This window comes from Sebastes umbrosus, chromosome 10 (assembly GCF_015220745.1).
Source record: "Sebastes umbrosus isolate fSebUmb1 chromosome 10, fSebUmb1.pri, whole genome shotgun sequence".
Lineage (NCBI taxonomy): Eukaryota > Metazoa > Chordata > Actinopteri > Perciformes > Sebastidae > Sebastes > Sebastes umbrosus.
In genome coordinates, this window is record NC_051278.1 from 33,599,759 (window position 1) to 33,612,842 (window position 13,084).

At 41.3% G+C, this 13,084-nt stretch overlaps 2 protein-coding genes and 2 long non-coding RNA genes across 4 annotated transcripts in view; 2 read left to right on the forward strand and 2 right to left on the reverse strand.

The window, feature by feature from the left end:
• The window catches only part of LOC119495763 (carnitine O-acetyltransferase-like), a 105,401-nt gene extending 99,087 nt beyond the window's left edge, over positions 1-6,314 (forward strand). The window contains exon 11 of the mRNA XM_037782522.1: positions 6,090-6,314. Coding sequence (XP_037638450.1) covers positions 6,090-6,314 — 225 coding nt within the window. The remainder of the gene's footprint in view (positions 1-6,089) is intronic.
• Positions 1,770-2,304, forward strand: LOC119495234. The gene is made up of 3 exons (XR_005208406.1): positions 1,770-1,853; positions 1,988-2,067; positions 2,272-2,304. It is a non-coding gene; the product is annotated as an uncharacterized LOC119495234 (long non-coding RNA).
• A 10-nt stretch (positions 6,315-6,324) lies between the features above and the next one.
• LOC119495228 lies at positions 6,325-10,624 on the reverse strand. Its single transcript, XR_005208400.1, has 2 exons — positions 7,795-10,624; positions 6,325-7,746 (listed from the first exon to the last, which is right to left on the reverse strand). It is a non-coding gene; the product is annotated as an uncharacterized LOC119495228 (long non-coding RNA).
• Positions 10,625-10,975: 351 nt separating this feature from the next.
• si:ch211-51a6.2 (neurotrypsin) overlaps positions 10,976-13,084 on the reverse strand; it is a 60,173-nt gene continuing 58,064 nt past the window's right edge. Inside the window, 1 exon segment of the mRNA XM_037781463.1 lies at positions 10,976-12,286. Within this exon segment, the coding sequence (XP_037637391.1) occupies positions 11,967-12,286 (320 nt within the window). The 3' untranslated portion in view covers positions 10,976-11,966.

Genomic DNA, 13,084 nt, shown 5'->3' on the forward strand with positions numbered 1-13,084 from the left:
TCGGACAGTCGGATGACTTTACATTTCAGAAATTGGTCATCCGTCACACAGTTGAAGCAGAGCTACGAAGCGATTCCCAGTCAGCGCCTTTTTTCTACTTTTCTTACAGTAATCAGAGCGTAGTTATCAAGATAACAATGTAGATAAGTAGCTAGCTTACCTCCAATTCTCTTATCGTGGCTGATTGATAGGACCGTACAGTGTGATCACTCAGGTCGTGGCTGACGATCAGACCGTACAGTGTGATCACTCAGGTTGTGGCTGACGATCGGGACCGTACAGTGAGATCACTGAGGTCGTGGCTGACGATCGGGACCGTACAGTGAGATTACTCAGATCGTGGCTGACGATCGGAACCGTACAGTGAGATCACTCAAGTCGTGGCTGATGATCGGACCGTACAGTGTGATTGCTCAGGTCGTGGCTGATGATAGGACCGTACAGTGTGATCACTCAGGTCGTGGCTGACGATCGGACCGTACAATGTGATCACTCACGTAGTGGCTGATGATCGGACTATACAGCTTGATCACTCAGGTCGTGGCTGACGATTGGACCATACAATGAGATCTCTCAGGTCGTGGCTGACGATCGGACCGTACAGTGAGATCACTCAGGTCGTGGCAGACGACTCGGACCGTACAGTGAGATCACTCAAGTCGTGACTGATGATCGGACAGTACAGTGTGATTGCTCAGGTCGTGGCTGATGATAGGACCGTACAGTGTGATCACTCAGGTCATGGCTGACGATCGAACCGTACAATGTGATCACTCACGTAGTGGCTGACTATACAGCTTGATCACTCAGGTCGTGGCTGACGATCGGACTGTACAGTGTGATCTCTCAGTTCGTGGCTGACGATCGGACCGTACAGTGTGATTACTCAGGTCGTGACTGACGATCGGACCGTACAGTGTGATCTCTCAGGTCGTGACTCACGATCGGGACCGTATAGTTTTGATCTCTCAGGTCGTGGCTGACGATCGGACCATACAGTGAGATCACTGAGGTCGTGGCTGACGATCGGACCGTACAGTGAGATTACTCAGATCGTGGCTGACGATCGGACCGTACAGTGAGATCACTCAAGTCGTGGCTGATGATCGGACCGTACAGTGTGATTGCTCAGGTCGTGGCTGATGATAGGACCGTACAGTGTGATCACTCAGGTCGTGGCTGACGATCGGACCGTACAATGTGATCACTCACGTAGTGGCTGATGATCGGACTATACAGCTTGATCACTCAGGTCGTGGCTGACGATCGGACCATACAATGAGATCACTCAGGTCGTGGATGACGATCGGACTGTACAGTGTGATCTCTCAGTTCATGGCTGACGATCGGACCGTACAGTGTGATCTCTCAGGTCGTGACTCACGATTGGACCGTATAGTGTGATCACTCAGGTCGTGGCTGACGATCGGGACCGTACAGTGAGATCACTCAGATCGTGGCAGACGATCGGACCGTACAGTGAGATCACTCAAGTCGTGGCTGATGATCGGACAGTACAGTGTGATTGCTCAGGTCGTGGCTGATGATAGGACCGTACAGTGTGATCACTCAGGTCGTGGCTGACGATCGGACCGTACAATGTGATCACTCACGTAGTGGCTGATGATCGGACTATACAGCTTGATCACTCAGGTCGTGGCTGACGATCGGACCATACAATGAGATCACTCAGGTCGTGATGAAGATCAGACCGTTACAGTGTGATCACTCAGGTTGTGGCTGACGATCGGACCATACAGTGAGGTCACTCAGGTCGTGGCTGATGATAGGACCGTACAGTGTGATCACTCAGGTCATGGCTGACGATCAGACCGTACAGTGTGATCACTCAGGTTGTGGCTGAGGATCGGGACCGTATAGTTTGATCTCTCAGGTCGTGGCTGACGATCGGACCATACAGTGTGATTGCTCAGGTCGTGGCTGATGATGTGGCTGACGATTCGGACCGTACAGTGTGATCACTCAGGTCGTGGCTGATAATCAGACTGTACAGTGTGATCGCTCAGGTTGTGGCTGACGATCGGACCGTACAGTGTGATCGCTCAGGTTGTGGCTGATGATCTGGATCGTACAGTGTAATTGCTCAGGTTGTGGTTGTTGATCGGACCGTACAGTGTGATCACTCAGGTTGTGGCTGATGATTTGACCGTGCAGTCTGATCACTCAGGTCCGTGGCTGATGACCGGACCGTTACAGTGTGATCACTCAGGTTGTGGCTGAGGATCGGGACCGTATAGTTTGATCTCTCAGGTCGTGGCTGACGATCGGACCATACAGTGTGATTGCTCAGGTCGTGGCTGATGATGTGGCTGACGATCGGGACCGTACAGTGTGATCACTCAGGTCGTGGCTGATAATCAGACTGTACAGTGTGATCGCTCAGGTTGTGGCTGACGATCGGACCGTACAGTGTGATCGCTCAGGTTGTGGCTGACGATTGGATCGTACAGTGTAATTGTCCTCAGGTTGTGGTTGTTGATCGGACCGTACAGTGTGATCACCTCAGGTTGTGGCTGATGATTTGACCGTGCAGTCTGATCACTCAGGTCGTGGCTGATGACCGGACCGTACAGTGTGATCACTCAGGTCGTGGCTGATGATCAGACTGTATAGTGTGATCACTCAGGTCGTGGCTGACGATCGGACCGTACAGTGTGATCACTCAGGTCGTGGCTGATGATCTGACCGTATAGTGTGATCGCTCAGGTCGTGGCTGATGATCGGACCTTTTCAGTAGGAGTAGGAAGTACACAACAACATTTCTAGAATCCTACAGTGTATGCCCAGCTTAAAGCATCTGTTCGTTACTGATGCTACTCTGTCCAGTTGAAACAGTTGGCAGAAAGTTAAAGGTACCCTGTGGAGTTTTCAATCCACTAGTAGTGCTATGGAGTAATGTTCAACATGTGGTTCCTCATGTTCTTTGCTTGTGTGCACAAGGATGTACGAGTAAGTGTTTATTGTGATAAACATTCCTGCAAAGCACCAGCAATGGTGGGGAAGAAGAAGACTAGCAAGTAAACATTATTGTAAACAGTGCAGGTTTCAAACTTTGAGGAAGATCAGATCCGCAAATTTTTTTGTGAGGAAGGAAATTCATCTAACAAGTTTGTTATATCTCAAGGCTACACCATGAAAAAACTGATAACCAAACTTTGTTTACAAGAAAACTCTACAGGGTACCTTTAACAGCTACTATATCTGGTGATCAACTTTACAAACAAATGAATTGTCTCCATCCCAACAGTCATTTTCATGGCCAGAACATGCACATCCACCTCACTGGTCTGTATTGGCAAGCTGTTGAAGAAAAAATCCCCCTTCCTGGTATCTTAACAGACTACCAAGAAAGAGCCCAACACGATTTCTTTGGAAATCAAGTAAGTACTGGGATTAAACTGTGACATCAAATATAAATACTGCTATATTTCGTCTGTAGCATTGAGCAGATTGATAATAAATCATTAATTAATATCATCAATATATCTATAATTTCATAACTCAAAATGAAGAATCATAAAACCATAAATTGTCATAAGATGTGAAGGAGTGTGATGACACTCAGCTTCAGATATCACACACAATTAGCATTAATATCCAAATTCTACCAGGCGCCACCAATCTTGTCAAATAGGGAAAACTTCAAGATTTAAATGAATGAATTGAGTCTCATAAGGTCAGGGATGCTACGGAGTTCTTGAGCATACGTGAACAGTGATTGGAGTTGTTGAGTAGATGAATGAAGGAATACAGTGAATACAACGATGAACATTTCTGAATAGAAACAAATCAAATGTGGTCTGATCAATTCAGTGAGTGATACCTCTGATTGAATTTATCATTTGACGTTTATCAATTCAATTTAATTCTCGGTGTTAATGCACCGTTCAGCAGCAAAGAGTTTAAGAAGCACCAGGGAAGATTGTGAAGCAGATCATCTTCTACATTTAGGGCTGGTCTAATTAGGTTTAGAGCTTATTTATGGATTTCTTAATTATTCTTGCATCTAATATCAACTATCAATTTCTTAAACTGACCTTTATATATTAAATGACTCAAAATTTGTTTAGTAGCCTAATCATCAAACTCTTTCACATCTGAAAATGTATTTATATCACCTTCCAATGAGTAGATGGGAGGTTGTGCTGTTGGATTGGAAAGTAGGTTCTGTCTGGACCTCAGCATTCTGGGTCTGTTGGATCCCTCGGTGTTACTCGGTGCAACTCAGTATGAATCGTTCTCTTCAATCAGTGGCTGTCTTTGGCGTTCTCGGGTACCTTCGGATATTGTCGGCTGACATGTTCTCTCAGTACAACTCTGCATGAATCGTTTTATCCAATCTCTCCCTCTGGTACAGTGGTCTCTATGCCCTTTCTTCGACCCCCCTCTCATAGCTGGAGGGTTCTCCTGGCATCATTGCCAGTTATAAATGTCTTCTATTTCAAATCTTTTCTTTGAAAGTTCTCATTTATTCATAGTGGCTGGAACCAAGCCTTCAGCACGTTGTGGATGGAATATTAGTGGAGCGGATAGTGGAAAAATCATGCAAATACTGATACAAGTACCAAATTTGGCATGATGATTCCAGAGGGGACCCTTAGCAAATATGAACGATTGGCCACTTGAAAATCCCAAATGGTCAATTTGGCGGACATCTTGAAAAGTGGCCGCCAAATAGACCTTCTGATAATGGTTTCTCTCATAGAAATTCATCTAGTTGGTCGAGTAGGGGATCAGTAATCCAAAATTCCCTTCCCTGAAAGACCGGATAAGCAGGAGTATGACAAGCTACATATCCATCACCAGGTAATAGAACTGGAACTGTGGACTCTTAAGCTACAAAAACAACAAAGCAAAGGCTCAGCGGACAGCCAGAAAGAAAGGAAAAACTTATTGTAGGATGTTAAAGCTGTAAAAATTAGATCAAGCATACCAGAAAACATATAACTCTATATCACACATTCAAATTGACTAAGTACATGCATTTCCTTAAGAAAAACATTCTCCGCTAGTAAATTTGACAGCCATCTTGAACAATGGGCGCCATGTTGCAGTTGAAAATTATTAAAACTATCATAATTAGATCCAGCATGCCAAAAAACATATAATTTGACACCAAGATCACTCAAATCGATCAAGTAGATTAATTTTCTATGAGATAAATCATTATCAGCAGGTCAATGTGGCGGCCATCTTGAAAAATGGTCGCTATCTTGGATTTTTCAAGTGGCCAATCATTCATATTTGCTAAGTGACCCCTCGGCAATCATCATGCCAAATTTGGTGCTTGTATCACTATTTACACGATTTGATTGAAAAATGGATGTTATCCGCTCCACTATATGTAATACAGAGATACAATGCAATAGAGAACACCTTGGGCCTCATTTATAACTTTTGCGTACCCACAAATGGCACCTGAAAGAGGCGTACTGTGTGCACCTCAATGGCAACTCTGGAGACACAGATGGTGAGGTGGTGAATTGAAGCCAGACAGTAGAAATGTAATGTAAGAGGAATCATTATACTTATAATGATGGTTTCACTTCATATCACGTTACTTAAAGATCCATGTTTCTGTCATAAACATTCAAACCAGCAGTGTTATTTGTGCTGTTGAGCCGTAAACTATTCCATCAGCCCTGTCTCACCATCACATGCTGAATAGGACATTTTCAGACAACCTAAAATGTTATACTTAATTTTTGATGAAGTGAAAACACACTGTGAAAGGGTTAAATATGTAAAACAAAAAACATGGATGACTCCCAAACCGAACAACGCCGTGGTAGCGACCTGGCAAGGAGTCGCCCCCTGCTGGCTGGTAGAGAGGATGCAGGTTTCAGGTTTCACTGTTCAGACCCGGAGGTTGACCTCAGGTCATAAATAAGAATCCACTAACCCTGACAGACGGGGGATCGTTCCACGTACATCTGGAATATGTAACGGAAAATACTTGCTTAGCCCTAAAAGAAGATTCATTAGAGTTCACAGAAACAAATGTCAGAGGTCTCAGTGTTACAGCAATAACTAACAACTGCATTCTCCCTTCTGCCCCTCTCCATAAGGTAACGTCCAAGAATGGGATTCAGTCGATTATTGGCCCTCCTAAAAGAGGAGCGATGAATATGTCCTACAGTATTATGGATGATCACATTAAGCTCTGTTGGGTCACTGTGGATACCTCTAACAACTGCACAGAAGTTAAAGCAGGTTCAATGATCCAAGCTCTGGAGGATGCACTGTTGGACATGAGGACCCTGATCCAACAAACTTCAAGACCTGAATTGTGAAGCTAATCCAGACTTTTCATTCAACCTTTATTTAAATCTGGAGGAATCATTGAGGGCTTGCCCTCATTTACAATGATGTCGAGAGTACAATAAAACTGAATAAATAAACACAGACCATACTATAATTAATGAATTACAAAAAGCATACAGTCAGACAACAATAGAACAACGTTAAAGACAGTTAGTAGTTTGTAATCATGGATTTAAAATCACCTCGAGGTACAAATGTGTTTAATTTTAATGTGTTTTGTAAACTGTTCCATGTTTTTGCAGCAAAAACACCAAAATCAGTTTGCCCAAATGTAGTGTTTTCAAGCGGGACTTCAAGCTTTAGCCGATCACTTGAACGAGTCGAATGACTAAAGGACCAATTATATAAGGACGTGATGTATGACGGCAAGTTGACATTAAGGACTTTATAAATAAATACAAACCAATGCCTATCACATCTTACTGTTAGAGAGGCCCACCCAACCTTTTCATACAGGATGCAGTGATGAGTAGAAGTCAGCGGTCATAAATCTATTAGGCGGAGTGATGAACTGGATCTAAGGTTTAGAGAGTGGAGGCAGAGGCGTGTCTCTAGATAACCATAATCACCTATAGATAGAGATCCTTTGGATAACGTCCACCATAATCACCTATAGATAGAGATCTATAGATAACGTCACCATAATCACCTATAGATAGAGATCTATAGATAAGGTCATCATAATCACCTATATATAGAGATCTATATATAACGTCACCATAATCAACTATAGATAGGGAGATCTATAGATAACCTCACCATAATCACCTATAGATAGAGATCCTTTAGATAACGTCACCATAATCACCTATAGATAGAGATCCTTTAGATAATGTCACCATAATCACCTATAGATAGAGATCCTTTAGATAACGTCACCATAATCACCTATAGATAGAGATCTATAGATAATGTCACCATAATCACCTATAGATAGAGATCCTTTAGATAACGTCACCATAATCACCTATAGATAGAGATCTATAGATAATGTCACCATAATCACCTATAGATAGAGATCCTTTAGATAACGTCACCATAATCACCTATAGATAGAGATCCTTTAGATAATGTCACCATAATCACCTATAGATAGAGATCCTTTAGATAACGTCACCATAATCACCTATAGATAGAGATCTATAGATAATGTCACCATAATCACCTATAGATAGAGATCCTTTAGATAACGTCACCATAATCACCTATAGATAGAGATCTATAGATAATGTCACCATAATCACCTATAGATAGAGATCCTCTAGATAATGTCACCATAATCACCTATAGATAGAGATCTATAGATAATGTCACCATAATCACCTATAGATAGAGATCTATAGATAACGTCACCATAATCACCTATAGATAGAGATCTATAGATAATGTCACCATAATCACCTATAGATAGAGATCCTTTAGATAACTAGATAACGTCACCATAATCACCTATAGATAGAGATCTATATATAACGTCACCATAATCACCTATAGATAGGAGATCTATAGATAACCTCACCATAATCACCTATAGATAGAGATCCTTTAGATAACATCACCATAATCACCTATAGATAGAGATCCTTTAGATAATGTCACCATAATCACCTATAGATAGAGATCCTTTAGATAACGTCACCATAATCACCTATAGATAGAGATCTATAGATAATGTCACCATAATCACCTATAGATAGAGATCCTATAGATAATGTCACCATAATCACCTATAGATAGAGATCTATAGATAACGTCACCATAATCACCTATAGATAGAGATCTATAGATAATGTCACCATCATCACCTATAGATAGAGATCTATAGATAATGTCACCATAATCACCTATAGATAGAGATCTATAGATAACGTCACCATAATCACCTATAGATAGAGATCTATAGATAACGTCACCATAATCACCTATAGATAGAGATCTATAGATAATGTCACCATAATCACCTATAGATAGAGATCTATAGATAACGTCATCATAATCACCTATAGATAGAAATCTATAGATAATGTCACCATCATCACCTATAGATACAGATCATTTAGATAACCTCACCATAATCACCTATAGAGATCTATAGATAATGTCACCATAATCACCTATAGATAAAGAAACTATAGATAACATCATCATAATCACCTATAGATAGAGATCTATAGATATCGTCCCCATAATCACCTAATATTATGATTATATAAGATAATAAGAAGTCCATTCTAAACCATATTTTAGCTTCTTTATACAAATGCCATGGAAATGTTTAAAACACAAGGTTTGAATAAAAAGTTATTCCATGAAATTCATGAAATGATTAAATAAATACATCTTAACAAAGTCAACATTGATGTTTTTTTCCTCCAAATAAATTAAAACAATAACAGATGTAAATTGTATTCAATGAATAACTAAACACAGAAAAAAGTATACCTTATATACACTACAGTTATACACACACACACACTGTTTACAGTGTTCCAGAAATACATACAAATGATTTACAGATTATCCACCATGTAAGCACAATATCAGCTGAAATGATGGAGGTTAAATCTATATTTTAACACAGGGTCCCTCTCCAAGACAGAGGCCCTTATCATGCTAGGTGATAATATTCACCTTCCAGTATCCTAAAACTCAGTTACAGTTACTCAGACGACCCAAAACCAACTGCCAAACACTGAACCTGAGGCTTTTGCAGGCCCTCGGGCTCTGGGGCCCCAGGGCAGTTTCCTCTTGTGCCTGATGGGTAATTCTCTAAGCCAGTGGTTCTCAAACTTTTTACATCACGTACCACCTAAGAAAATATGTCTCTCCAAATACCACCATTATGACCGATGTTAAAATACAGTAGCGTATAGGCCTACCCATTGTCAGCAATGCACAGTTCACAGAGTAGGAAAATATTTTCCTAATAATAATATTACTTATTGTTGACTTTTGTCAGCCAAAGCTGACAAAGGGGTAGCACTAGAGCTGGCACTTAAACTCTTCCATAAAACCATAATAATAGTTTCCCGTTTAGAGCCACGATTGCAGTGTTTTTGAACCCTTCATCAATTTAGCTACCTCGCTTACTATCTTGTCATCACAGTTTAGCTTGTAACTAATCGTGGATGTTTGCATGCACTAATACCCAACTACGTAGCTGCTACGTAGAGGAGGCATACGTTTTTTTGTTTCAAATAAAAATATTACAGCAAAGCCCAAACTTATTTTAAATCCCATTTCAATGATGTATGTCATTTCAATTGTAGTAGTATTTGATAGTATTATATGTTTTTTAATTAATTATAGTTCTTTCTTTTTTTTTATATATATTTCAGAGATTCCTCCGCGTACCACTAGAGGGAGCACACGTACCACCAGTGGTACACGTACCATAGTTTGAGACACCACTGCTCTAAGCCATGTGTAGACAGCCTATGGACTGTTTTTTAAACGTTTTACTGTAGGAGAGTTGACAGTAAATGTTATCTTATAGACCTGTAATTAGTTTAATTTCAGCAAACAGAAAACATTTTGATGTCATTGATGGTTACAATAATTATGAATAATAGCTTGACCTTTTGGTTCAGAGATGCACACTTGGAATGTTAATAAAACAAATAAAATGTCTGTTTGTACATATTCAGTACAATCATATAATTTATCATTCTTCAAAGGTTTTTGTCTTCTCCTCATTACTCTCATTCTTTCATGAGGTTCTCATTTACAGGTGACCCTGACTGGCTTAGTATAGCACTATTTATAGTAACTATGGCGTATGTATCCAGTAGAGGTCTTCATGGGTTAACTTGGTTCCTTGTAGTCGGATTAAAATTGGATTGCCACAGGTGTCAGGCCTGTGTGTCAACATGTCTTTCTCTATTCCACCTATCCTGTTTGATAGGATAGGTAGCCTGTCCTTCTATGGAGTGGGGGGGGAGTGAGGCTGAGGGGCCGTTGGACCCACTAAAACCGCCGCAACGGCAGCGTTACACATAAAATGGCCACCGCTCTGACCATCCTGCTACGTGGATTTTTCACTGTACAAACAGTCGTTTTAAGTCCAACCATGTAGTTCTTTCCTAAACCTAACTCTAATGCTTTTGTTGCCTAATCCCTAACGTGATGCCAAGGGTAACTATAGTGGTTTTGATGCCGAAAATAAAGTGACGCCAATGGGCGTGACAAAGCGGCGGTATGTGACGAGTTGGGATGAGAACGTCTCGGAAGCAACGGCCAACACACACCTTCTGCCACAAGCCCCTGAATATCATTGGTTATGCAGGAGAGGACATAAGGTGTGATGTGGATGAGAAACTATACTAGCACTGTTGTATTTCCAACCCAGTTGCCAGAATCACATGTTGACATTGTATGTTTCTGCAAACCACAGATACGCTGGATCTCAACATTTCTGAAACCAAAAAACATTTCATATCAACATTTCTACATACGTGTATATCAACGTTATAGTGTTTTTATTACATGGCTGTGTTTAATACTCCATTTCCATTGGTCAATCACGGCATTCTGCGGTCTGTAATTTCTCTATAACAGACCGTTGCTACGTATAGCAGACCGTTGCTATGTATAGCAGACCGTTGCTATGTATAACAGCCCGTTGCTATGTATAACAGACCGTTACTACGTATAACAGACGTTGCTATGTATAACAGACCGTTGCTACATATAACAGACCATTGCTATGTATAACAGACCGTTGCTATGTATAGCTGACCGTTGCTATGTATAACAGACCGGTGCTACATATAGCAGACGGTTGCTACATATAGCAGACCGGTGCTACGTATAGCAGGACCGTTGCTACGTATAGCAGACCGTTGCTACGTATAGCAGACAGTTGCTATGTATAACAGATCGCTGCTACGTATAGCAGGACCGCTGCTACGTATAGCTAAACCGTTGCTAAGTATAGCAGACCGGTGCTACGTATAGCAGACCGTTGCTACGTATAGCAGACCGTTGCTACGTATAGCAGACCGTTGCTATGTATAACAGACCGGTGCTATGTATAACAGACCGGTGCTATGTATAACAGACCGTTGCTACGTATAACAGACTGTTGCTATGTGTAGCAGACCGTTTCTATGTTTAACAGACTGTTGCTATGTAAAGCAGACCGTCTTTACGCACACCTTTACGTAAAGACGTCTTTGCGGCTCTCCGAGTGGATTTCTAGTTGGCATTACTTTAGTTTAATTTTTACTCTATGCGATAAAGCCTATTGGAGCAGATTGGAGCATTTCTGATTAATTTCTGTGACATACTGTGGGGTAGCACAATCCATGCAATTAAGAAGAAGATTGAAGAAGATGTTTGTAGTTTATGCTGAATAAATGAATAAATAAATGATGCTACAGTGATCCATGTTGTCATGCTACCTGTTCGTGTTTTTGTAGGTCATTGTGTTCTGTTGGGTAAAAAATGTTGTCAGTGTTCTGGTCCAAGAGTTGATCCCGACATGTGTATGAAGTGTTTTGGTTGCATTAGATGTGAGATGAACTGTTGTGCTGAGCTGTATGAGCATGTTGGTAAAGAGACGGATGTGAACTTAGTATAGTATAAAGTATAAAGTATAGTATGTGTGTTACTCTCCATTATCAGGTCTTGTAGGGTTTGTTGATGACCTTGTCAATCCATCGCAGGAACCTGCTAACACGTGTGTACACCCCAGGGAATAAGGGGTTCCCACATCCATGACCCCAGGAGATGACTCCTGTCAGCACCCAACGGCCCCCCTCCCCCTGGCACACCAGCGGACCCCCACGGTCACCCTGGCAACTGTCCACACGGCGGCGCTCCGACAGGCTCCCGGCACACAGCATGCGGCTGGTGAAGCGATCGCTGTATTGCTTCTTACACTTCCAGGCTGGAAGCAGAGGGACCCAGGCCTGGAGCAGAGTCCGGGAGTACTCCGAGTCTGACAAACAAAACATGAGTACAGTAAGGTGGAAGATATCTAATAGAAATACAAATAATGCCAGCAAAGCGTTTCTATAATGCCCATCTCTATCATGCATTATATTACATGTATACATAGTGTATAATCTGCTTATAGCACTGTGACTATAGTTATAAAAACTCATAAATATCCATAATGCTTTATAACAATAACACATTATGAAGCATTTTATTATGACATATAAGGTCAAATATCATAATAATGTACTTTTATTGTTCTGCTTTTATATTGCTGGTCACTCATAGTATATTATAATTCCCATAGCTGTAATACATTATAATCATTTCATAATGCATTTATAATCACTGTTATAATGCATTATGATGTGATTATAAGTTACTCTAAGTCATCATTGTTTGATTTAAGTAAAGTTAAAAACTCGCCGTTTACTCGCTTAGATGTAATAATGCGTTTGTAGGGCTGGCCCGCAGAGGGCCAGCCCTACAAACACAAAAGTCCTGTCAATGACTGACTGACTGATGACTGACTGAGTGACTGACTGACTCACTGAAGTGACTGACTGATTGACTGACTCACTGAGTGACTGACTGACTGACTGACTGACTGATGACTGACTGAACTGACTGACTCACTGAGTGACTGACTGACTGACTGACTGAGTGACTGACTGACTGACTGACTGACTGACTGACTGACTGACTGACTGATGACTGACTGACTGATGCTTGGTTGACTGATGACTGACTGACTGACTGACTGACTGACTGACTGATGACTGACTGACTGACTGACTGA